The sequence below is a fragment of the Sarcophilus harrisii genome, chromosome 1 (assembly GCF_902635505.1).
Source record: "Sarcophilus harrisii chromosome 1, mSarHar1.11, whole genome shotgun sequence".
Lineage (NCBI taxonomy): Eukaryota > Metazoa > Chordata > Mammalia > Dasyuromorphia > Dasyuridae > Sarcophilus > Sarcophilus harrisii.
The window spans coordinates 166,530,994-166,556,230 of record NC_045426.1 but is presented as its reverse complement, the minus strand read 5'-3'; the positions used below and the strand labels follow the sequence as shown (position 1 = coordinate 166,556,230).

The 25,237-nt window shown below is 33.6% G+C and overlaps 1 protein-coding gene across 1 annotated transcript in view; it reads right to left on the bottom strand.

The window, feature by feature from the left end:
- The window catches only part of GFM2 (G elongation factor mitochondrial 2), a 49,182-nt gene that overhangs the window by 11,662 nt on the left and 12,283 nt on the right, over positions 1-25,237 (bottom strand). Inside the window, exons 4-15 of the mRNA XM_023495827.2 lie at positions 24,665-24,713; positions 24,045-24,142; positions 22,461-22,586; positions 22,256-22,344; positions 18,752-18,840; positions 16,673-16,733; positions 16,360-16,548; positions 14,184-14,264; positions 9,825-9,973; positions 4,540-4,680; positions 4,123-4,222; positions 670-859 (exon numbers count right to left, since the gene is read on the bottom strand). Coding sequence (XP_023351595.1) covers positions 670-859; positions 4,123-4,222; positions 4,540-4,680; positions 9,825-9,973; positions 14,184-14,264; positions 16,360-16,548; positions 16,673-16,733; positions 18,752-18,840; positions 22,256-22,344; positions 22,461-22,586; positions 24,045-24,142; positions 24,665-24,713 — 1,362 coding nt within the window. The remainder of the gene's footprint in view (positions 1-669; positions 860-4,122; positions 4,223-4,539; positions 4,681-9,824; positions 9,974-14,183; positions 14,265-16,359; positions 16,549-16,672; positions 16,734-18,751; positions 18,841-22,255; positions 22,345-22,460; positions 22,587-24,044; positions 24,143-24,664; positions 24,714-25,237) is intronic.

Here is a 25,237-nt window from a genome sequence, read left to right as displayed (position 1 = left end):
TAAATATTATTCAAAGCCATAAAATAAATAAACTAAAGTTTCATATGATATCTAATGAATAACGTTCTTGAGTTTAAATAAGATTTTATATAGATAGATAAATATACATATACACACACAATATATCATACTTGTAAACTGGAAAAACATTCCATTATATATGTGCCATATATTATTTTCATCAGCAGTGTTTACTAACATCTTGTTCTAATGATAACATGGTGTGCTTGTTACCCCATAAAAAATATTTTGCACTATATTCTATTGAAGGACAAACACAACTATAGCACCAATCTGGGACAAAAACACAACATCTTTGAAAACTGTTAAATGCTCAATACTCTGCAAACAGCCAAACCATTATCTCTGGGGAGAATTCTGGGCCCATCTGCCCAATGCTCTATATAGGAAAAACCACATAAAAGCAAAAATAAAGATATCAGCAATAATGGAAAAAATTATTTCAAACATTGAATGCAAGCAAAGTGATAAAATCAGAAAAATATTTGGACAAGCTTAGATGAAAAATTAATGCCAAGAAATTTCAGAGGATAATTTGTTTTATACATGAAAACATTTGTACTTATACGATATCTAAACCTATATGTGAACTATCCAGTGCTTCATATTAATCATCAGAGTCAATTTTAACAGCAACTGCATTTATACCTGGCTGTTTGGCTACTGAAGGTGGTTCTATTGTGCAAAAGAAGACAGGTTCTGGAATCTCTACCCCTGCCAATAAAAGACTCCCAGGTTCCATGTTATGTTTGTGCATCTTTCCTTCATTCCTTCTAGCTCGTCGGGCTGCAGCCAATGCTGAAGACTTGGATGAAACAATGGTATCACCAGTAGAAGTCTGTAAAATAAGCAAAATATCATGGATCATGACTTATTGATGTAGACTATCAGGCTATATCAACCAGAGAAGGGAAAGAAACAACATGCATGTACATATAACCAGAGGGAATAATGAAAATTCATCTATAAGTGCCAGTTGAATTCAAAAGAATTTTACTAAACTCTGTGGTTACTTTTATTTGACCTAATCAGATTGTTACAGTCAAAATATATTCTCAATTGGCACATTTGCAAAGGACTCCAGATTCTTTAGTCTAATTTAATATAAAACTGCCCAGCCCCTAACATTTGTAAGCTAACTAGTGGTCAGGCTATCTGTGGACAGATCTAACTCCCTGGGAGCAGTTATGTGTATAGCTTCAATTTCCAGAGCTAGTGAATGGTGGAAAGTGGAATACATATGTTTTCTTATAATATCAAGTACATCCAGTAATATTGATTTGTATGTCATCAATAAAGCCCAAAGTTATATCAACTAAGTATAAAATTTGTTTTTCCTGTTTGAAATCTTGCTCCTAACTAGTAAGACTAGCAAAGATATGGCTTACATGAAAAAGAAATATAGCAAATGAGTAAAAGCCTTTGGACATCTGCAACTTCATAAATAAAAAAATCTGGGGGCAGCTAGATGGCGCAGTAGATAGAGCACCAGCCCTGACTTCAGGAGGACCAAATCTGGTCTCAGACACTTAACACTTATTAGCTCTGTGAGCCTGAGCAAGTTACTTAACCCTAATTGACTTGCCAAAACAAAACAAAATAAAACCCCCAAAAACATTTAAAAAAAAAAAAAAAGGATCTAGAAGTTTTTAATATCTCTCTTTGTGTATTAAAGCCAGCCCAATTCTGTTCAAAAATTGTTTATCCAACACCTGTGCCAGGTACTGAAGATAGAAGACCAAAAAAAAAAAAATTTACGAAGCCCCTGCCCTTTAAGAGCTTATGTTCTATCAAGTAGAAACCACCTACCTAAAGAAAAGAAAATATCAAAGGGTTAGGTTTTAAGGCTAGATTAATTGGATCAATATTTAAAGACATATCACAGGAAACATGCACAAAAATTACCTACAAATCAAATTTGCTATGGTATAACTTTTCTGCTCAGACAAATCAAATATAATGGTGTATTGTGGCCAGAAAGACCTTAAAGGCCATCAGGTTCCAACTCGTCATCATATGGTTTGGGAAACAAAGGCCCAAATGGATTAAATATTTTATCTATAGTTACAAAGCCAGGTTAAGGCAGAATTAAGACAATAATTTAGTTTCCCAGTTCAATCTTTTCCCATTCTACTACTATATTGTCTCTTCTAAAAAAATTTTCTACCAGAAAATATTTCTACTCCTTAGGATTTTTTTTTTAAATCATGAGAATGGGATTTCAAAGTTTAGATAAGCCTATATTGTCTATTTTGTGAAAGAAATAGCTTAACAGTGTTTAATGACATTTATCTAAGAGCAAAGCAAGATTATGATCAACCATCTCCCTTACAATTATGAAAGCTATAAGGATAGCTGAATAAAACATCAAATTCAGGAAAATTCTCACAATGAAAATAAAGATAACCTAAGTCCTGAATTCTTTAATTAAATTCAACAAAGATATCTTAGGTAACTACTCTGTAGAAGGTAATCAGGCTGAAGATTAAGAAACAAATTTCCTAGATAGATGAGCTATGACTACTAGAGTCTGTACAAAAATTTCTGCTAACTAGAATTCTAGTAGACAGATGACTAAACTGAGGTACTTATGTTCACACATCTATATTTTGTAAAAAGCTATTTGTACATATTTTAAAAATCTATTTGTGGATATGTCATTTAAATATTTTGTTCATTTTTTTTTTTAAAGTTAACATTACAGTAGAGGAGGAAAAGCTTCTGGTGGTGACACCCTTATTATCTTTGAAATAGGGATATTTTCTTTTCAAAGTTGATCTGAGTTTCTCAGTATTAGATTGCTACAATATAAACTTTCCTTTTCTAAACAAAATATTGAGGTTCTTTTCTGTAAGAGTGCTAAGTCCTTGGGAGAACATCTGTTCTCTAAGGCGACAGCATCCTATTTACTTTTGTACCAGTTCTGGCAGCTGGCACATTAAATTTCAGTACTCAATATGTTTTTAAAAAGAATTCCACAGTTTAATAACTTAAGTATTCAAAAAATACTTATTAGCACCTGATTCATGCACTCCAAGAGTCTGTAATCTAGTTAAAGTTATAAGAATAAAGAATGCTTTTGGGACAAGGATTCTGGACAAAATGAAGACATCCCTCTACCAGAAGGATTAATCAAGCCCATATGTAGATGGATAAAAGAAAGTAGAGGTGGGGAGAAGTGCTTTTAGGAAGTCAAAATAAAAGGATGAAAAATTATCGTAAAATTTAGAACAAAGATAATAAGGGCATAGATTAGAGTGTTGGGATGGAATAAGAATTGAAAGGAAAATGGCCAAGAAATGGATAAGAGGAAATGGACTGCCTGGCAATAAGGGGAAAATGCTCCACAATTGTCCACAAGAGTGATAGAAAAATAGTGGTATCATTAAAAGACACAGAGATAATATTTCTTTTTATTACATAGAGAATTTATTACTTTCAGTCTCCAGAATCTATAGGAATAACTACTCTTGTATGTGGAATAGCTTTTCCCCAAATTTATATTTCATATTTCTACTTCTACATATTTATATAATCTTTTCAGCTGATTTCAGGGATTCATCAAAGACTAAAGCACCAAGTAATGTTAAGTGCCACAAAATGTTGCCATTAGAATGTTTTTATGAAACTGCATCAAAACTAGACCCTAATCCAGGCTGCTAAGGAAATGCTTTCTCATATGATTTTTTTTTTCTGGAATCAATAATAGCATTAAGAAGATTTAGTATTTTAGGGAAGTATTTAAAAACTAGACATTTCGACATGTTATAAGCATTTATAGAACTGTTATTCAAAATGGGTGTTTTGGCTAGAATACTCTTATTGATGAAGTTAAAAAGATATTTGTATAATCTTAACATTTAGATTTATTTGGAAGGATCTAAAAGAACTTAGCATAAAGATGAAGTGACAATAAAAGTGTAAATTTGTCCTTACATATCCTTAGTGTCCACCTCATCCAAAATTTTATTTAAAAGGCAGCTCAAAAGTATTAACCCTAAGCATTTTAACTTTAGAAATTAAATTTTAAGAATGAAATGCATTTATATTGTCACTGTAGGAAGATATTGTTTCTCTGAGAGAAACCAGCCATTTAATTACCTGTTTAAGTCCAACAGTTAGAGCAATATTGCCTGCTGTGAGAGAAGGAATTTCTATATGCTGGTCAGCAAAAGGCAACAGTAAGCGACTTATTCTCTCTCTGCAAATAAATGATTTAAGTTAGTACTATACTTTTTTTTAAATAAAGCTTTTTATTTTCAAAACATGTGCATGGATAATTTGACAGCACTGACCCTTGCAAAGCCTTGTGTTTCAGATTTTCTCCTCCTTCCCCCACTCCCTCCCCTAGATGGCAAGCAATGTTAAACATATTAATATATATGTTAAATCCAATATATATAAATATATTTATACAATTCTCTCACTGCACAAGAGAAATCAGATAAAAAAGACAAAAGTACTATACTCTTAAGGAAATTTACATAGTTTTAGAAAGCAACCTGAGAGTTCACTCACGTGCAATTCCCGTTAATGTTATGGACGGCTGACTGTGGTTTCATTGTACCAGAATAAATGCGCATGAAAACTAAAGGTCCACGCTGTTTGTCATGAAGAACTTTAAATGCCAAGGCACACAAGTCATCTTTATACCACTGCCTATAAAATAAAAGTAATCAGTTGGCCATAAATCTCCACCATATGACTAGAAACTTGTACTCAGATTTCCAAATATTCTCCAAAAGGGAGAAGGCTAATCATAATCTTATTGATGTGCGTTTTGTTTTGTTTTTTTTTTTTGCAATTTTGCACCATTATCCCCTCTATTTTATTTATCATAGTGACCAAAGACATCCTATTCAATGTGTACTGTTCATTGCTGTTCTTCCTAACATGCATGTAGATTCCTTGTCTCTTGTTTTCAAATACATGGCTCCTCCACTGAATACAAAGGGTGAGATGAGACCTCAGAGACATCTAAATCAACTCCTTTATTTTAAAGGTGAGGAAATGAAAGGAAATCAAGGTAGTAAAGGAACTTCCCAAAAGTGCCATGAGGAGTGGGATCTGCATTCAGGTCCTTTCCCTCCAGTCAGTGCCTCTTCCCTCAGGGTTATCAGCACTATCATTATTCCTATCCATTACCAGGTCACCTCTTCATCAAATAGTTCAAGTCCTGAAAAATGTCTAAAATACCCTATCTAGGAAGCAATGGATATACTGCAAAGCCTACTTTAGCCAGTCAGTAGTGTTGATTTAAGTGTCTACTATTTTCTAGGCAGCATCTGAAAGTGCTGGAGATATAATTATAGAACAGAAACAAAAGAACCATTCAAGAGCTTAAATTATAAGAAAAGACACCACACACACAAAAAGCTGAAAGGGGAGGAGGGGATGCAAGAGGATGAGAGTGGAAATGGTGAAACCAAAAAGACCACAATGAGTGAAGCTGGATGGGGAGTAAGATGTGACCTGAACCCTACCTGTTCATGGCCCAATGAGAGAAGCAGAAGATATTGATGAGATATGAGGAACAAGGCTGACTGGGATCTTGTAAGATGAGGAGATTTCCTAATAAGGAGTTCACTGGGGACATGGTAGAAAACCAAAGAAGTCCACAAGGGATGTAGCTGATGGCAAGTCTCACACTCAAGATATGTTTTCCAGTTCCTTTAAGCTACTCACAATTTTGATTCTCTAGAGACTGTGGCATTCCATGATTAGTACCCATGTAGTATATCACAAGGGATATACTACCTACTAGGGTTGAAAAGATAGGCTTTGTGGCAAGGAGCATTTTGGGGTTAATGAAAGTGCTGCACAAATTCATAAATTAATTCTAGCTTGTTCTTATCATTATAATTATTTTCCTCTGGGCTTTGTTCATTGTTCATTTGTAGAGTCTATTCAAAAAATACACACAGACAGGAGCACACATGTATTTGTGTGCATGTACATATGTGGACATATACACATACTAGCTTGATGTGCTGCCCATCCAAATGTATGTCAAAATTTGGGCAATGCCTTTTCTTATGCACGTGATTTTTCCTAAACAAACATGTAAGTCAACAACTTCTAAGTGTCCAAAAAAAAAAAAAAAAAAAAAAAGGAAGAATACTAATTATAAATATCAACTATAGGTATGCTAAATATAAAATCTTTGAGCAACAACTAATGAAATGACACAATGGGAGAAACTGAACCTCATTCATACTGCCATAAATGAAACACACATAAAAATATTACATCTAAGAGAAAGGCCATTTCACATGACTCTTGTTGATAATTGCTCTACAATACTCAAGATGAACAGAAGTAAATATAACTGCCTCCAGGTCAGCAAGATCTGCTACTGAGGGCAAAGTAAAGATATTTGCCGAAAAGAGTGAAAAGAGGACAAGAGTCCTCCAAATCTGGAATAAATCATGTTACATGAATGCAATGGAATATTACTATTACATATGAAATTATAAAAATAAAGAATTTCAAGAAATATTGTCAGATTTTTATGAACTGATGTGGAGTAAAAAAAGTGAAAATAGTAATATCCAAAATGACAACATGAATAAAATCAACATTAAGAGGAAAATTCTGGTCAAATACAATGGCCAATGTTATTACCAAAATTAAAAAATACATTTCTTTTTCCTATTAGTTAATACAGTAACTTTAAAGGGAATAATATACTTTGTGCTGGGGTGTTCAGAAATGGTTATTGTATACAGTTATTCAAGATAATTCTAATAGCTGTGTGATGGAAAGTGCCAGCCATATCCAGAGAGAGAAAATGGAAACCGAATGTGGATTGAGGCATAGTATTTCCACCTTTTGTTTGTGGGTTTATTTGTTTTTTCTTTCTCATGGTATTTCCTTTTTGGTTTGTTTTTCTTACACAACATTAAAAATATGGAAATATGTTTAAAGGACTGCACATTTTTAAGCTATATCAGATTGCTTGCTGTATTGGGGAGAAGGGAGTCAAAGAAGGGAGGGAGAAAAATTTGGGACACAAAGTCTTTACATGAATTTGGAAAAATAAAACACTTGAGAAAAAATATTTTCTTAATTAAAAAAATATTTGTTGTATCAAAACAAAACTTATTAATAAAATTTTAAAAAGGTTTATAAGATAGTAAGAAGCATACTTTCTTCAAGAAGAAATTTGATTATGTCAACAAATGGGAAATCTCCACACTTTGCACTATCTTAAAGGACTGATTTATTCGATGACCTTAATGAGAAGGAACTGACAGCTTGAGAGCTACTTTCTCTTTCTTCATGGACAAAGCAGGGGAAAAAAGGAAGATTGGACTTGCAATTTTGCCTCTTTGGGGTGAAAAGATAAAGGTGACCTGCACCACAAGTGATGGGAGTACTTGCCCCTAACATTTCCCCTTGATATTTACTATGCTGTTAAGAGAAATCCAGCACCCAATCCAGAATTTCCTTATTCCTGAAGCAACTGTGATCACCTACTAGCCAGCAAGCCACCTGATTCCCTTTTTTCTGTGTAGGAAGTAAATGCTAGTACCTCCACTTTGCCCTTGACCTATATCTAGAGTGGTGGAATAGTAGAATGGAAGAACAAGTGAAGTTCTTGATTTCTCTATCTTGTACCTGACATACTGGAGAGAAAAAAGAGCTTCCAACATTATGAACCTGGAAAAAAACTGGATATTATTTATTTTATGAAAAATATGATTAATGTTGTGCTCCTCAATATTACCAGGCTTTTACTAATATAATCTTTCTTTTCAACTATAGCGGGGAAAAAGGAGGGACTTGGAAAATGCAGCATATATTAAAAACTGAATGTTAGCAAAAAATGGCATGGAAGTTATTTTATTATAAACTATTTGTGTGTGGAAATATTATTGATTGGTTAGATCAAAGGTCACAATTAATACCAAATTAGAAGGAAAAATAGGAATGACAAGGTGTAGTTTCAACTCAACAAAATGGTATTTTGAAAAGTTTAAAAGAAAATAAGTGCTCCAAATGGCCTGGAAACTCTATTAACTGGCATTGGATTAATTAAACATTTACAGTGGATCTGATTATGAAGTGAGAAATGCTGATAGCAAAGGACAACACCAGTTTAATGGATGAGTATGGAAAATCATAACCATTATTGCTCCACAAAACAAAGGATAAGGTAAATCAGCAGGAATGTTGTTTTAACATTCAACTAAGCTAAATGAGCCTGAGTATTTACAATTGGAATGACAAATTTACAAGATTCACATAATGATCAGTTCAATACCTGATTTGGAAATGCAATTTAAGAAAATGAAACCTACTTCATATATGAAGTATACATTGCAAATATCAATATATACAGAAGAATTCTATGTTGAAAGTATCCCTTTTAAAGGCAATCAGGAATCTATTTTCAAAACAAGCTTAAGATCATTTCCCATTCCACGGATACCAGTGTCCATCCGGGTATCCATGTGTCTGTGAACATTTGTTCACATTACTATTTGTCTGTTATCCCTTGCTCTGGCTAACAACTGGCAGGTACTCTATTCTCAAGCACATGTTTTCTGGATAGTATCTTTTATGTTACTTCTTACAGTCAAATAATAATTGGTGATACACTGAAGACTTCCAGCCATTTGCAATTTGTATTCTTTGGGAATTGTGGCATTTCATGACTTACGAAACATAACACATAACAGGAGAATTTTATGTGTCAATATCAAAAACTTTCCCTTAGATCAGAGAGCAGTACAAGATTATTGAAAATACTGTACAAGAATGACAAAAAACATGTCTGATCCCAAAATATGAGAAGACACTTCCCCCAATTCCTTTGCAGAGATGGGAGGATCATGAATGCAGTACACTATATATATTGTTGGATATTTTTCAATACATTGATCAGCTACACTGATTGTTTTCCATTATTTTCTCAATTTTAAAAAATTGCTCATTAAGTGCGATCACATTGTATGACGGGGGAGAAAGAACAACAAAAGGAAAGAAATGCTATTCTAAAAGACAGTAAGAAAAATTCATTTTAAAAATTTTGTAATTTCCCAAACGTGATTCAGCCCACAATTCTCTTAATTTAATTCTAGAATCAGTTCACTGTGCATCTATAGTTGACTATTCCACACACACTGATGAGCTGGTTTATGGGCTGCCTATTCAACCTGCATCTTAATCTGGGCAGTAGGCATTCTTTATCCACTTGCCTGATTATGAGGATGACTTCTTTTAAGTCATCATAACTTCACAGTCAATTGGAATGCTTCATCTTTACTGGATAGCTCAGCTTTTTTTCACTCATTACAAAAATAAATAAATAAATAAAAGCATTTGACTCAGTAAAGCAAAATACAACCTGGAGAGCTCTCCTTACAGAAGGTACCTAAGCATCAGCTTCATCAATTCTCTCAGCCGAGGACCTTGTCTCATACTTTACCCTCCAAATAAAAGGCTATTCCCCAAAAGCTTCCTCTTCTTTCCTTATCCTTCTAACATCAATCTATTTTATTCTCTGAGGATTAGGTAACCCTTCCTGCTGCTAATATCACCCCATTACATGTCCCCTGGTTCTCATCCCCCCAACCTCCTGCCATTTGCTCATCAGATTCTTTCCTTAGTTCCCTCATCTTTCAACTGCAAGAACAGGATAAGATAATTCCTTCTAGTTCTAAAACATAATGGGTGTACTGCCTGTTTACTTTAGAAACAGTAAATTTATTAGCTAAAGTTAAAAAATAAACTTTCATTTTTCATTTGTTTTTCCCCCCAAGTTAAATAAATAAAAATGTTTTTTCATTTTTACTTACAGAAATTCATTACTGCGCTCATCAGGAGAAGGCAGATACATAGTAACAGCATCTAATAAGGGTTGGATCCCTTTATTCTTCAAGGCACTTCCACAGAGCACAGGAACAGCTCTCTGAGCCACAGTTACTTTACGTATTGCAGGGTGTAACTACAAATACACAAGAATAGAAGTTTGCCCTTAAAATATTAAAGCCTTAGCTTGGAGGTATTATACATCTGTCAGAACAAACCATTTCCAAATAAGAGTTTTACAAATGCACATTTGTCTACCTTGATTTTGTCATAAGGGTAGTTCACTTTCCATAGTTAGAGGATAGAAGTATAGCAGGAGATTACTGAGGGTAATAGAAAAAAATGTAAGGAAAAGAAGAAAAGAGTATGAACGAAACATTGAAAAAATGCTCCAAGGCAATCAAAGTAGTGATCAAAAAGGGACACAAGCAAACAAGAAAATACTGGGTACAATATGTTAAATTTAATGTATATTATTAAAAGGAGCAAGATTCATAGAGAGGATCTATTATTTCATGTATATCTCAATTCTCTGGCTTCCTTTGTGCATGGAAACAGTAGTGTTTGTTCATGATTTTCTATTTCATAATGAAAATATTATTCTTTAATCATGAAATGGAATAAATTTCTCTCTCAAAATAAAGTACAGAATAAATTGGACAGAACAACGATTCTCTTTCCTTTAAACTAAGTAACTACCTTTCTCTTTGATACCATTTTCAAATAGAGAGAGAGGCAGTGTAAAAGCAGGAACTCACCCAACCTTTCCTCCAAACCACTCCAAAATCCTTTAAATGATGTCCCTAAGCAAATTTTGGAGCATCAGAACACCCAAAAAGATGGAGTGGAACATGTTCCTGCTGAAAGCAACTTAGAAGATAACAGCAAAGGTCTGGGACACTAGGGTAGGAGTCCAATGTGTAGTCCCGATACAGGTTATGAATGTACACCTCCAGCCCCAGCCCCAGTATCAAACCTAGCCCCAGCCAAACTCTGAATCATTGGTACTATTGATGGCTTCCAGACTTCTCAGCCCAGAGACACCAAAGAGAACTTAGAAGGTCAGCAGAAATGGTCTGTGGAACCAGGGTAGGACCCCGGCACACAATCCCAACGCAGACCATATCAGCACAGCCCTGGCCTTGGAAACAGATCCAGCTCCAGCCCCGACTCTAGTGTCAGTAAGGTGAGACCTCTGAATCAGGAGCAATGCTGGAGGCTTCTGCATTTCTTGGCCCTGGGCCACCAGGGAAGACTTGGAAGGTCAATGGAGAGGGTCTGTGGGAACGGGGTAGGAGTCTAGCCTATAATACCAGTAGCACAGGCTCTGGCCCCAGCCCCAGCTCAGAATAAGGAAAAAAGGACTGTTGTTTTAGCATAGTAAATCTTATAGCTACAATGGGGTGAAGACACCCTAACAACTCAGGGCAAAAAAGAATGTTTGTGGTCAAGTTCTTAGAAAGATCTCTGAAAACAGATGCACAAAACCCTTGAAGCTTGAGACAAATGCACCCTCCATCCTGGAAACAGCCTTACTCTTAACAAAGAGTTAAAAGCCAAGTAATAGGGGAGGAAAATGAGCAAACAATAGAAAACTTTTCTGATCATTGAAAGTTATCATGGTGACAAGATCAAAACACACACTCAGAAGATATCAAAGTCAAAACTCCTACATTCAGAGCCTTCAAGAAAAATAAGAACTGGGTTCAGGTCATGAAAGAGCTCAAAAGGGATTTTGAAAATCAGGTAAGAGAGACAGAGGAAAAATTAGGAAAAGAACAGAGAGGTACAAAAGGAAATGCAAAAAGCTAATGAAGAGAAGAATGCCTTAAAAAGAAAAATTGGCCATTTAGGAAAGGATGTACAAAAACTCACTGAGAAAAATAATTCCATAAAAAATAGTTGCTACTGGAAGCTAATGACTTTATGAGAAATCAAAATACAATATAGAAAAACAAAAGAAAAAATGTAAAATATCTTATTAGAAAAACAACTGACCTGGATATTAGGTCCAGGAGAGATCATTTTAAAATTACTGGTATATCTGAAAATTATCATCAAAAAAAGAGGCTGAACATCATCTTTCAAGAAATTACTAAAAAAAACTGTCCTGATATTTTAGAACTACAGGGTAAGATAGAAATTGAAAAAAATCCAAGAATCACCTCCTGAAAGATCCCAAAATAAAAACTCCCAGGAATATTATAATGAAATCCTGGAACTCCCAGATCGAGACAAAAATATTGCAAGCATCCACAAAGAAATAATTTAAGTATAGTGGAACCACAGTCAGGATAATACAAGATTACGTAGCTATTAAAGGACTGGAGAACTTGAAATATGATATTCTCTTTAAAATATACCATGTTCTTCAAAAAGAAAAAAAAAAGAAAAAAGACAACAACAATCCAAAAGCAAAAGCAAAATTATAGCTAACTTTAATAATTAAAAGGTTAAAAGAAATAAATCAGGTGGCATATAGAAAAAAAATAAAAGAAAAAATTTCCTCTACAATTCTCCAATTTTATATAATTCAAAACTGGCCTAAAGACATTCTTTCACATCTGGAGGCCTACATTCAGTCTTTGAATATAACTAGGTCAGTGATATCTAATGGAAATGACTACTGTTAAGTCACATATAAGAATCTCTAAAGGCTGCAAATTTTGACTTAGAAAATGACATATTAACACCTTTAAAGTTTATTGTAATTTTATTTTGTTAAATATTTTTTAGATACATTTCAATTTGGTTCAACTATCTTTAGGAGTGTGGTAGGGTACATGGTTGACATCTCTGGACTACATGATCTCTACTGTCCCTTGAAGCTCAGAGATTCTATTATGGGTGTATCTTGATTCCTCACTGTACATATTACCATTTCAAAACCATTTCAAAAACAGCACTTAACAACTTTTGGTTTCAGGAAGCTAAGAGCAAGAAACACTAAGCTCACATGAAAAGCACCTGACAAATCAGAGTAAAGAGAAAGCTTAAGGAAATCTCTGTTCATATTGCATTAAAACCAACAGCATAATTTCCTGTAGGTTAGCTAATTTAAAAGATAAAGCAAATATATATAATAGCAAAAAATTTGGAGTTTAAAATCTTCAGAATAACTATTAAGTGAAAAATCATTTTACTATCAGCTGAAAACTTAGTAATTAATTTGCTGAGATGACTTTATATTCTGAGATTTCTTTCTGGAATCTTTTAAAACAAAGTAATTTGAAAGAAAAGAAGTTGGAAATGTGGCATAAAGTATTAAATGGATAACTTGTTATTACAAGCTGCATCCATACAGACCTCCAAGGTTTTTATCAAGGACTATTATCATTCTCCCTATTATACAGATGAAGAAAATGAGGCTCATAGTTACTCAAATCTTTTCAATTAAAGTGTGGAAAAATTATAATTAAGATTTTCATCAATAACAACATGATATGTATAATGAATATACTAATAATTTAGATTTCTCAGAGATGACTTTTATTGTTTAGGAGTGAGAATCTTATAATGCAGCTTGAAATGATTAATCAATTCTTGACAACACTCACCTGGGTACAATATGTGTTAAAAATCAAGAACTACAGCAAACTGCTCCCATCATATAACTCTGGTTCTATAAACTGATGAGGGGATGGTCAAGACCCTCAAAATATGGAACAATCCAAGAATTGCTCTTTTGGGTACTTGTCATGGAAAATCAATCAAGCTGAACATGATTGTACTGTAATCCACTTTCCCTCTCCCTTCCCACTTATGATTTATGTATAAAATCTTGACCCTTTCTGCAGCAAGTGGAGCTGTCCTGCCCAGGAGAACTTCCAGTTTACACAATGTATTCTTCACTTTGAAAAAGATTAATTAAATCACTCCTTGTTCTCTAAAACCTACCTCAAGGCCTCCTTTGTACAGCTCTAATAATTCATAGTTTAGAGATTAAGACAGCAAAATTTTGGTAACAAGGGCTAGAGTTGGAACCTAGGTCTCTTGATTACAGGTCTAACACTTTTTTTCACTATGGTATACAAATATTTAGTTAGTATTCACTATTACAATGCACTGTGTAGGTATTATACAAAAGTCAAAGGTGACTAAGACACCGTCTCTTCCCCCTAAACTCACACAATCCTAAAAGCTCAATTTCTAATATTCAAGATTTAGCATATAAAATACAATAGATCATCCTCATCCTCATCATCCTTTAAGTTTATAAGCAGCAGTTTAATTTTGTATTTGTTCACTTTTTAAAGATTTGCTGATGTTATGCAAAGTACAAGAAAGTAGCACACAAATAAATAAAGCTAAGTAATAAATCACTGTAGGTGAATCATCTATTTTACCTTTTCAGGGGGTAACAAATCAAAATTTTCAATAAACTCTCCTAAAACAAGGTCAGCAAACTCATCATCCAGATCTGCAATCTGCAACAGAAATGAATCAATACATTTCCATCAAATTATGAATGCATATTTGTATATAACAGTAATGATTATATATAACAAATATAAATATAATAAAAGTGCAATTTTATTGAGAAAACAAAATCTTTTGTCAGGACAAATAGAAACTTCAATGAAATAAAAGAAAAAAAAAGAAACAGCTACTTGTTGGATATATAATAGGAGTATAAATTTTTGGTGCATAGCTTTACAATCTTTAATTCATGGCTAGAATGGGAAGCTAGGTGGTACTATGGACAGTGTACCAGGGTTGGCATCAAGAAGAGAATTCAAATCAAGCCTCAGACACTTAGTAGCAGTGTAAGTCTGTGCAAGTCACTGAAGTCTTATTTGCCTCAGTTCCTCATCTGTAAAATGGGGATACAATGAAGAAGGAAATGGCAAAAGCCCTACAATCCTTTTGTCAAGAAAACCCCAAGGACAATGGGATCATAAAGAGTCAGATGTAACTGACCTATAACAACAACAGAAGGGACCATGGGAGTTAACTTGTCTCATATCTTTATTTTGTATGTGACTAAACTGAGAAATATTGGTTTAATTAGTAGGTTACTCAAGGCCATACATTCATGACTCAAAAGCTTCTGATTCCAAATGTAAAGTTCTTGTCACATAATTCTGAATGCTATAAAAAGTTGTTTCTGGTACTAGATAATTTTTTTGCACTATTTCTCAACATTTTTATCTTTACATTTTATTAGTTTATTAATGAAGGCAAATGATTATATATCATATCAAAAATGGTTAAGAGAAAGGGTAAGAAACCAGGAAAACAAGGGGAAATCAAATTAAGAGATACATTTCTATGGATTTTCTGAGCTCATGGTTAGTGAAACTCTAGTAGCAAATGTCGACTCAAGTTTCCTAGAAAATAATAAAAGGTAGTTCAAATGGTAACTTTAATGTTAACAGCCTTCTCAACTGTTGAAGGATTTTTCTGAAAAGTTATAATGAAAAGCTATTTTAGTACACTTTCATGTAGAGTCTAACATATTCTGAATAGCTTGTAGAGATTCTCAAGGTAACCAAATTAGCCTATTATACAACATTTTTAAAAAATCCCTTATTCTTACTATATTCTGCACTAAAAGAAAATATTTGAAATGATGTAAATGTTTAGCAAATAGTGGTCGACAAATATTAAAGATACTTGAACATTAATTAGATAATCTTATATTTTGTGATATATTGTGATTTTTTGTTGATATTTTTGTGAAATATAAGGAAAATGTTTCAGCTATCTGATAAAACTGACATCCAAGGGATGAAGTTATAAATTCTGAGTCAAATAACTTGAAGGGAAGAGGGGAACATAAGTCTTTGTAGCACCAATACCTATAACTAATCTGCATTTCTGTACCATGGCTAACGTCAAGTTGACATTTAGTCAATGTTAACTCAATCTCTTCCTTCTGAAACAATGATTTTTCTGTAGCACACAAAAAACATCTTATCCTTTTACTCAATCATTATTTCATGTTTCATCTTGCTTCACTCATAAACTTCTTGAAGAGTTATGTATTAAACACGATAAATATGTATATATTTTTAAATCTCTCTACATATTACAATAACATTATTTGTTAAGAAACAAGTACAAATTTTGAATTTATACTTCAAATATTTCAAACATGAATCTTGATTACTATTACTTCTTAGTAGTACTAATAACTTTTTTTAAAAATAAGAAATTTTACCAATAGTTGTAAAGTTAACCAACCACAAAACATAATTCATGGAAAACCAAGTTCTCAGCATAGACTTTGACATAATTCCCCTATAGGAGAGTTGAAATTGCAGGTTCTTAAAACAATCTTATGAGATATATAATCAGACTTCTTTATTTTAGTAGTACACCATTTTAGTCTTTACCTACTTATACTATTTATAGTATAGTTTATTTATAAACTGGTACTGACAGTAGAAATTTTTAAAAATTTACAAAGGAAGAACAATCCAGAATGCATATTTCTTCTCTTTTAATTAAAAAATAGAGGCGTTTAAAAAAACTCCTGAATAATCCATGCAATTTAAGCACCCAGTATATTTACTTTACTTGTTCAATTAAGGCATTTCTTGCTTCCTTTGCCTCCTTTAGCAATTCAGGATCCTTCAATTCTGTAAGGGGTTCTCTCACAAAATGTTTTCCATCATCATGATTAGATGTATGAGTGTTCCACATAACTTTTTCCATAGTCACAACATCAACTAGTCCTTTGAAAGATTTTGCTTCACCAATAGGCAACTACAAGCAAGAAAGAAACATTATTAAATCAATATTCAACTAGGATTGCCATTCCAGGCCCTCCATAGAAATGTGACTACAATGTTATTTTAATAATCTTTTTCTATTAAAGTAATCAATTTACCTGCAAAAGTAAAGGTTTTGTCTTCAGTTTCTCTCTGATGCTATCAACAGCATAGTTAAAACTGTGGATGGTAAAATAGTTATAAAGAAAAATGTTACATAATCTGTAAACTGAGGCCACACAGAATTATTGTAATACATCATTTTGCTCTCACTTTCCAGATTTCTTTATATCCTTTAAGAAATATACTGGCTCTCCCCATCTCATCCAGACTGAAAATATGGCAGCCCCTTGTTTTTGACCTGAGTCAGAGTCTGTCCCTCTTCAAGCAGCCTAGGGGCTCTCTCCTCCCAAGGACTCATCACACTGGTGCTAGATGCAGCCTTGCCATCAGATCAGCTAGAGCCTAACTGCACTTCCAAACTCCTGAATTCAAGCCATCTAGCAACCTCAGCCTCAGTAGAAGAAGGCATCCCAGAAAGATTATAATTTTAGCATACAACTTTTTAAAAGACTCCTATATTATTAATATGACTAACTAGAGAAAAAAATCATTAAAACATTTATCAATTCTAGTAGCGGTCATATGGAAATACGAGACATAACAATATAATACACACAAGCCAGTTTTGGCTTGGCCATACACAAATAAGAACATATTCTCCACTTATATTCGTAGTAGTACAAAGACCCCTTAATATATATTCCTGTATGTTATAAATATCGTAAAGTACCTTTTATATAAACTTTTATAGACATCACTCCTAATCAATTATCATACCTCCCACCACTCAAAACAATATTTTCCTGAGATCTGTCAGCAAAAGATTGTTTGCCAGATAGTGGTGCTGGTGTTTATGTTATGCCACTATGCAAGGGAGATGAAGGTTCCTTTTTTTCCATTCTGTACTCCTAAGATTCCTGTCCTTCCTCTCCTCTACTACATCTTCTGGACAGAAAAGTATTAATGCCCATGTTTTGGTGTACAAACCAACCAGAGAAGTCTAGATGGTATTCATTTTGGCTCCTTTTGGCCACTAAGAAAATAAAGTCCTTTTTGCCTAAACCTCAGATTTTCTCTTTGGCTCATAGTGGGATTAGTTTCTTTTCCTATTTTAATTCCCATTCAGAAATCTCCCTTAATTCTGCCCACATAATTTTCTTAAACTCTAGGTCTTTTTTTTCTTGAATCACAGCGTTTAAGTCAAATATCTAAGCTACTACTGCTTTTCAGTATTTGGTCCCTATCTTCTAAAACTTTCATCTTCTATCTTATTCTAAAGCAGCCTTCTTGAGGCAGTTAGATGACACAGTGGATAGAGCACCAGCCCTGAAGTCAGGATGACCTGAGTTCAAATCTGGTCTCAGACACGTAATACTTTCTAGCTGTGTAACTCTGGGCAACTCAATCATAAATGTCTTAGCAAAAAAAAAAAAAAAACAGCTCTCTTTCCTGAACCCAGTGTTTCTAAAAACTTCAGATTTTGAAGATTTATTCTCTCACCCCTCTAGATTTATGGATGTTCCAAGATAGCAACTATCTGCCTTTTTTTTTTTTAACTACCATTCTATATTTTATTGCTCTGTTCTAATATTAAACTATTAGTTTTTTTAATGTGCATTTCTTAACATCTATACACAGAATATTCTCATTTCTTCTATACTTATATCAGCTAGTCAGAAGCTAAAGAGAGCAGAAGGTAGGACAGAAATATTTTGTCTCACAGATAATTATGGTGGCAGAAAAGGCAATAGTATTTCACACTCTTTGCCTCCAGAATTAAAGATGGCCAAAGTGTCTTCAATTATTCTAATCAGATATTTACATAAAAAAAAAAAAGTTAGCAAGTCTAGTATGGCAAAAACTGTTTATCTTAATCACAGCTGAATCTGTCTGACCCACTTCAATACCAGTAAGGACTCCCACCAGCTGATCTATTAATCTACTCACGTATTCATAACTGTTATTTGTTCTGAAATATTTGCAACACTACTTACTAAAAAAAAAAAAAAAGATAAAAAATATTATCAGAAAGTATATAAATGATTCCCCCCAAAAATTACATAGTTCAGATTATAAATTTCAAATCTATTTTCACTAAAGGCCCAAATAATTTTCTCCTTTAACATTTTCAATACCTAGCTCCAGTTTTGTCCATCTTATTTAAAAAACATATCCGGGGCACATGGTGTTTATCAGCTTGTCTCCATACTGTCAGAGTCTGTGCCTAAAACAAAGATAATGGAAAATATAAATATATTTGACAGCAATAAATGTTTATTACCAGGCATGGAATAATCATGCTATATTCATAAATTCATTTAATTTTAACATGGAATTGGGTTTTTTTTCTAACATTGATTTCACTACATTTTCACCACATTGTCACATTCAGTAAAATGCTATCATTTTGTGAATTGAGCATTTAAAAAAAAAAAGATAAAATTAATGTTATCTGAAGCCTCTACAGCATTGGCTACTACTCTGAAGTCCTACAATATAACTGATAAATGTAATATTAATTTTACAATTGAATCTGTATCAACCTAAAGCCATCTTTTTTATGTCCCTGAGTTGAACTCAGGAATTAAGCTTTGCCTTTGAGTTAAGATAAAGTTAGTTTAAAGCAAAGATTGTTCTCGCTCGTACCCATGACCCCAGGGATACTTCTTGGATTTGTTTAAGGCTAACAAGTTAACTTGTTATTATTGCCCAAAGACTGTGTCATCAGTCCTTGCTTGTAATTAGAAAATGTTTTTGTTGCTGTTGTTTTTTTGCTACGGCAATTGGGATTAAGTGACTTGCCCAGAATCACACAGTTATTAAGTTTTAAGGTCTGTGCCCACATTTGAACTCAGGTCCTCCTGATTCCAAGGCAGGTACTCTATCCACTAGGCCATCTAACTGGCCCAATTACAAGAGTTCATCTCTTCCATAAAAACAAGTGTGGCAGTTTTGATCTCCTAGCAAAGATTATAAGATGTGGATGGGTCTCTTAAAACAGTAAACCATCTTTAATTGTTGGAAAGGGGTGAGTTGTAGTGCCATGTGGGTGGTGGCCTCTCTTTAACTGATGTACCAATCATGTTGTCCAACCCCCTGACACTATCTACACTGTTACTAATCCCTTTATTTTCTTCATTTACCCAACTCTATTCTTCCCAAATCTACATGAAGGCTAGTAAGCCCTCTCTTAGAATCTCTGATTACTGAGACAGCAAAGATCCAATTTATTTGTTACTGCTAGCATAACCAATAAACTAACCATGATCATGCTTGAATCATTATCTCTCAGTTCATCTTAATTTCTTTTCTTTACTTTTTTACTCTACTTTACTTTTACTTCTTTACTTTACTTTACTACTTTGCGGAATTAGGCAATTGGGGTTAAATGACTTGCCCAGGGTCATACAGCTAGTATATTGTTAAATATCTGAGGCCAGATTTGAACTCAGAGCCTCCTGACTCCATGGTCAGTGCCTATAAGGTTCTTTCTTGGTTTTTCTGGAGGTCTTGGGAGCAGCCTTTGTTTCAGTAGAGTAATCACTGGGAGAATAGCCAGGTGAAAAAGTCCAAATTTTTTATTATCTCCTTCACAATCTAGTTTCCTTATCTGGGGCCCGAGCTAGCTTTCTTAGAGGCCTTTTAGAGTCTTGGTTTCAGTAGAGTAGTGCAGGAGGCCAGGCCAGTCACCACAAGGCTGATGAAGATGGAATGAATCTTTCTCCTTGGCTCCAAGAGCTTCAGCTCCCACCTCCAGTTTGCTAAAGAGTTAAGGATCACACAGCTAGGAAGCGTCTAAGGCCAGACTTAAACTCAGGAATGTGAGTCTTTCTGACACCAGGTGCAGCAATCTCTCCATTGAGTCATGTAGCTGTCCCTAAGGCATAGAAGGGTCCATCTAAAAGGGTATATATGTATATATTTTTTGCTGAAGCAATTGGAGTTAAGTGACTTGCCCAGGGTCACACAGACAAGGAAATATGAGGCCAGTTTTGAACTGAGGTCCTCCTGACTTCAGGGCTGGTGCCCTAACCACTACACCATCTCGCTATCCCTACAATTATAGCATATATATATATGTGTGTGTGTGTGTGTGTGTGTGTGTATACATACACACACACACACACACATACACACAACCAAAACATATATAGAAAACATCTAGGAACAAATTAACAAAACAAATCCAAAAAATGCTTTCCTTATTGTTTGCTTTAAAGCAAGTAATGCATCTTAAATAAGCAAATCTGTTGTTCAAGAATACTACAAAACATAGGCAATAAAATGTATATATTAATGAGAAAATGTCTGGAAAAACATAGAGACATGACAAGAACAAACTTATAGGAAGATTGCATGTAGAAAAGAAAGAGCATCAGCTCTAGAATCAAAAGTTCTGGGTTTAAATTCTGCCTCTACTATTTACCATCTGTCTGAAATTGCAAGTAATTAATTTCCCTTTCTGGGCCTCAGCTCCCTCATCTGTAAAATCAGGAATTGGATGAGATAACCTTTGAGATAGGTCCCTTTCAGTTCTAGATCTCTAATTGAATAAAAAGCAAGAAGACCAAATTATGGTTCTCTAGCAGGAGCAAGAAATATGTAAGAAAACAAAGTGTATGAAAGTAAAAAATATCAATAACTTTTTTAAAAAGTGAAGTGCCTCAAACAACACCAAGAAAAACAATGGTGAACTCTGTTTCATGTTCAGAGAACTCTCAGTTACATGTCCATCATGTTCACAAGCTATGCCAAGTGCTGGGCTCACCAAAAACAGAAACAAAAAAGTTGCCCCAAAGAAAGGATTAAAAACCATCTCCTCCCTTGTTTGCAGAACACGGGATAACAAGCATTACCTACACCCATTGTCCACATTGGGCATATGTCCTGATAAGACAGTTTTTCCCCTTGTAGCTTTGTTCTTTGTCATAAGGGATAGCTCTCTGGGAGGGAAAAAGGTGGTTCCATTTAGTAAATGGAAGCACTATGAAAATGAAAATGTCACTGAGGTTTTCTTTTAAAAGGAAAAAAAAACTCTTTTTCCCGAAGATATTTTGTTCTACTGGGGGACTACAATATCTATATTTGGCTAAAAAATAAGCCACAGAGAGGAAAAGAACATAAAAAATCTCTAATCTATACTTAATATATATGACAAAAGCCACATTATCTGATCTGTCAATAGCTTTGTGAGATGGTCAGGAAAGTGTTAAGTCCTCATTTTACAGATGAGAAGACTAAGGCTCAGTATTCAAACTGGAAGGCCAGTGTTCTTTCCACAAAGCAATCTTCCAATGGGATATACAACAATGCATGGAATCTTAACAAGGAAAGTCATCACTGACTGAATGATAGCTTCCTAAGAGATGAAAATTAGGCTGGACTTTAAATTTTAGGTAAGAATAAGTCAATGTCTGTCTTAGGTTTTGCGGAAATTATTGGGAGCTTACAGGCAACAGCATCTACAGATTGAGGTCACAACATTAATAAAGAAGGTGGAAATAAAGTGTCTTCAAATTGTATACATTTTTACTTACATGAGTTATCCACAAATAGAAAATAGTACTAAAAATCTCAGAACTTAATCAATTTGTTTAGTATTACAACAGTCTCCATTTTACTTCAACAATACTTTTTACCTCCACACCTGCTGAAGCATCAAATACAGCTACTGCACCATCCAATACTCTTAGACAACGCTCAACTTCTAAAGTAAAGTCCACGTGACCTGAGGAAAAGATTATAAATAAAATGTTTAAAGTGTAACAGAAATTAATAACAACATATCTGTATCTAGTTAGAATTGCTATACTTTGCATATCAATGTTATCAATTGTACTATACCTGGTGTATCAATGAGATTAACTCTATATCCCTTCCAGTCAAATGTAACAGCAGCTGATTGAATGGTAATGCCTCTTTCTCGCTCTTGGGCCATGAAATCCGTCACTGTGTCCCCATCATCAACATCTAACCAGGAAAAGGTTATCATTTTAGTCAATAATTTTTGTCATCTCATAAAAAACTACTTTAAATTACTTTAGAGAACAATACCAATAAAAGATGATATGATGTGCAGAGAAACAACTTCCAAGCCATGAAGACTTGGTATAATTCATTAAATGAAGAAAAATAAAGTTTCAATCACATAAACTAAAAAATCTTTTGTATGAATAAAATCAATTCAGCTAGATTTTACAATTATTAAATGGAAAAAGCTTTGCCTCAAATATTCTGATAAAAAATCTGATTCAAGGTGGCTAGATGATGTAGTATATGGATAGAGTGGTAGGCCTAGAGTAAGGAATAACCCAAGTTTAAATCAAACATCAGCTGTCACCTTGTCTTCCTCAGTTTTCTCAACAGTGTAATGAGGATAACAATAACATCTACCTCTCAAGTGGGTTGCTGTGAAGATCAAATAAGATCATTTTTGTAAAGTGCTTAGCATAGTCCATGGCACATTTTTGTTGTTAGGGAGTCATTTCAATCATACCCAATACTTCATGACCCTAATTTGAGCTTTGCTTGACAAAGACACCAAAGTGGCTTATTATTTCCTTCTGCAGCTCATTTTTGCAGATGAGAAAATGAAGCAAACAAAATTAATTGACTTGTCCAAGGTCATATAACTAATAAATGATTGAGGCTGGATTTGAACTCAAATTTTCCTAATTCCAGGGCCAGCTAACCCTCTCTCCACTGTGCCAACTAGCTGCCTGCCTGGAACATAGTAAACATAATAAATGCTTGTTTCTTTCTCTTTATTCTTTATATACTTGGAATTCTTATGACTCTAGAGACAGAACTATTCCTCAATAACTAAGTGCTTAAAACATGTTTTCACAAAGAAAAATGCAAAATATCAACCACCATGTTAAAAAAAAAATTATTAACCCACTAAGAATTAAACAAATTATATAACATTTATATTAAACATATAAACAAATTAAAAGAACAAATTAAAACACCTTTGACACATTCTCTCACATTCATCAAATGGGCAAAGATGGAAATATTTGATATTTGTAATAATTATAGGGCTATGGGATAAAAAGGCACAGTAATACACTATTGGTGTCAGTTGTGCCACATCTTTTATAGTACATTTGTCTGAGAAACTTAAATAACTGAAGCACACACTTGAGGTAAATAAAAACACTGAAAAATGGAGAAATAATTAGAAATTTTCATTCCTGGGTTTTTTTCCCTTTTATACAATTATTACTTTAACATCAGTACAATGGTAAGACTTAAAGACCTAGAGAAAGGATTAAAAATATCAATAGCTGAGCAAAATGATCACAAACTTATTATTCTTAGGAAAGGATGAAAGTCCATCTATTGCATTTTTTTTTAAATCAAACTACTTACTAATACTACTTTTAATTTTGTTTAAATTAATTGTGATGAGAAAATCATTCTCACCTCCCAAAGACCTGATGTATCCAGAATAGTACAATATTCTCTCTGTGGTTGTAGTTTTGCCTGCATCAATATGAGCCATAATTCCAATGTTACGAATTCTATTAAAAGAAAAAAAAAAATCAGGCAACATATTAATTCATTTAAATGAGTAAACATAAAAATTAATCTAAAATAAGTGATTTGAATGCCTTTAATAGAACTGCAAAAAAGAAAATAATACATATCCATAGTGCTTCAAGATTTTTAAGCATTGATAATGTATTTAATTATGAAATGGTATAGTACTTTACATTATCTCTAGAATAAGGATGGCAATACTTTGAAAAAAAGAAAATAAATCTCATCACATGTTTACAACATTACTCCTAATTAGATAGAAATATCATAAAAGAAATGTAAAATCTGGAAATAATATGATTTCTCATTATTAAAATTAAAATATTGAGAGACAAATAGCAGGCAATCTGGATTCAGATACACCTTCAAGTTTATTATTAGTCAGGAATAAGTAATAGAAATTGTAGATATCTCCAAATTAACAAAGAAGAAATAAGAAGGAAAACAGAGCCTCACAAATTAATATGAATACAAAAGCAGGTGATATCTATGAACTTACTTACTTAGATATAGAAGGGTTGATAATTGAACGTAAAGATTTGACATCATTTTCTGTTACACAAAAGAGAAAAAGAGCAAAATTAGAAGTTTTAATTTATATAAGAAATTTACAAGTGCAAAAAAGAATTTATTAGTATAGATAATTCCAAATAAAGCTAAAACCAACTAAAACCTTAAGCTTTCAAGAATGTCTTGTATATGGAAGAATTTCTTTTCTATCCAAAATGGAAAAAATTGGAACTGATTTGGAGCCTCTCATTGTTGAAGAGAGCCACTTACATCAGAATTGATCATCATATAGTATTATTGTTGAAGTGTATAATGATCTCCTGGTTCTGCTCATTTCACTTAGCATCAGTTCATGTAAGTCTCTCCAAGCCTCTCTGTATTCATCCTGCTGGTCACTTCTTACAGAACAAAAATATTCCATAACATTCACATACCACAATTTACCCAAACATTCTCCAATTGATGGGCATCCCTTCAATTTCCAGTTTCTAGCCACTATGAAAAGGGCTGCCACAAACATTTTTGCATATATAGGTCCCTTTCCTTTTTTTAATATCTCTTTGGGA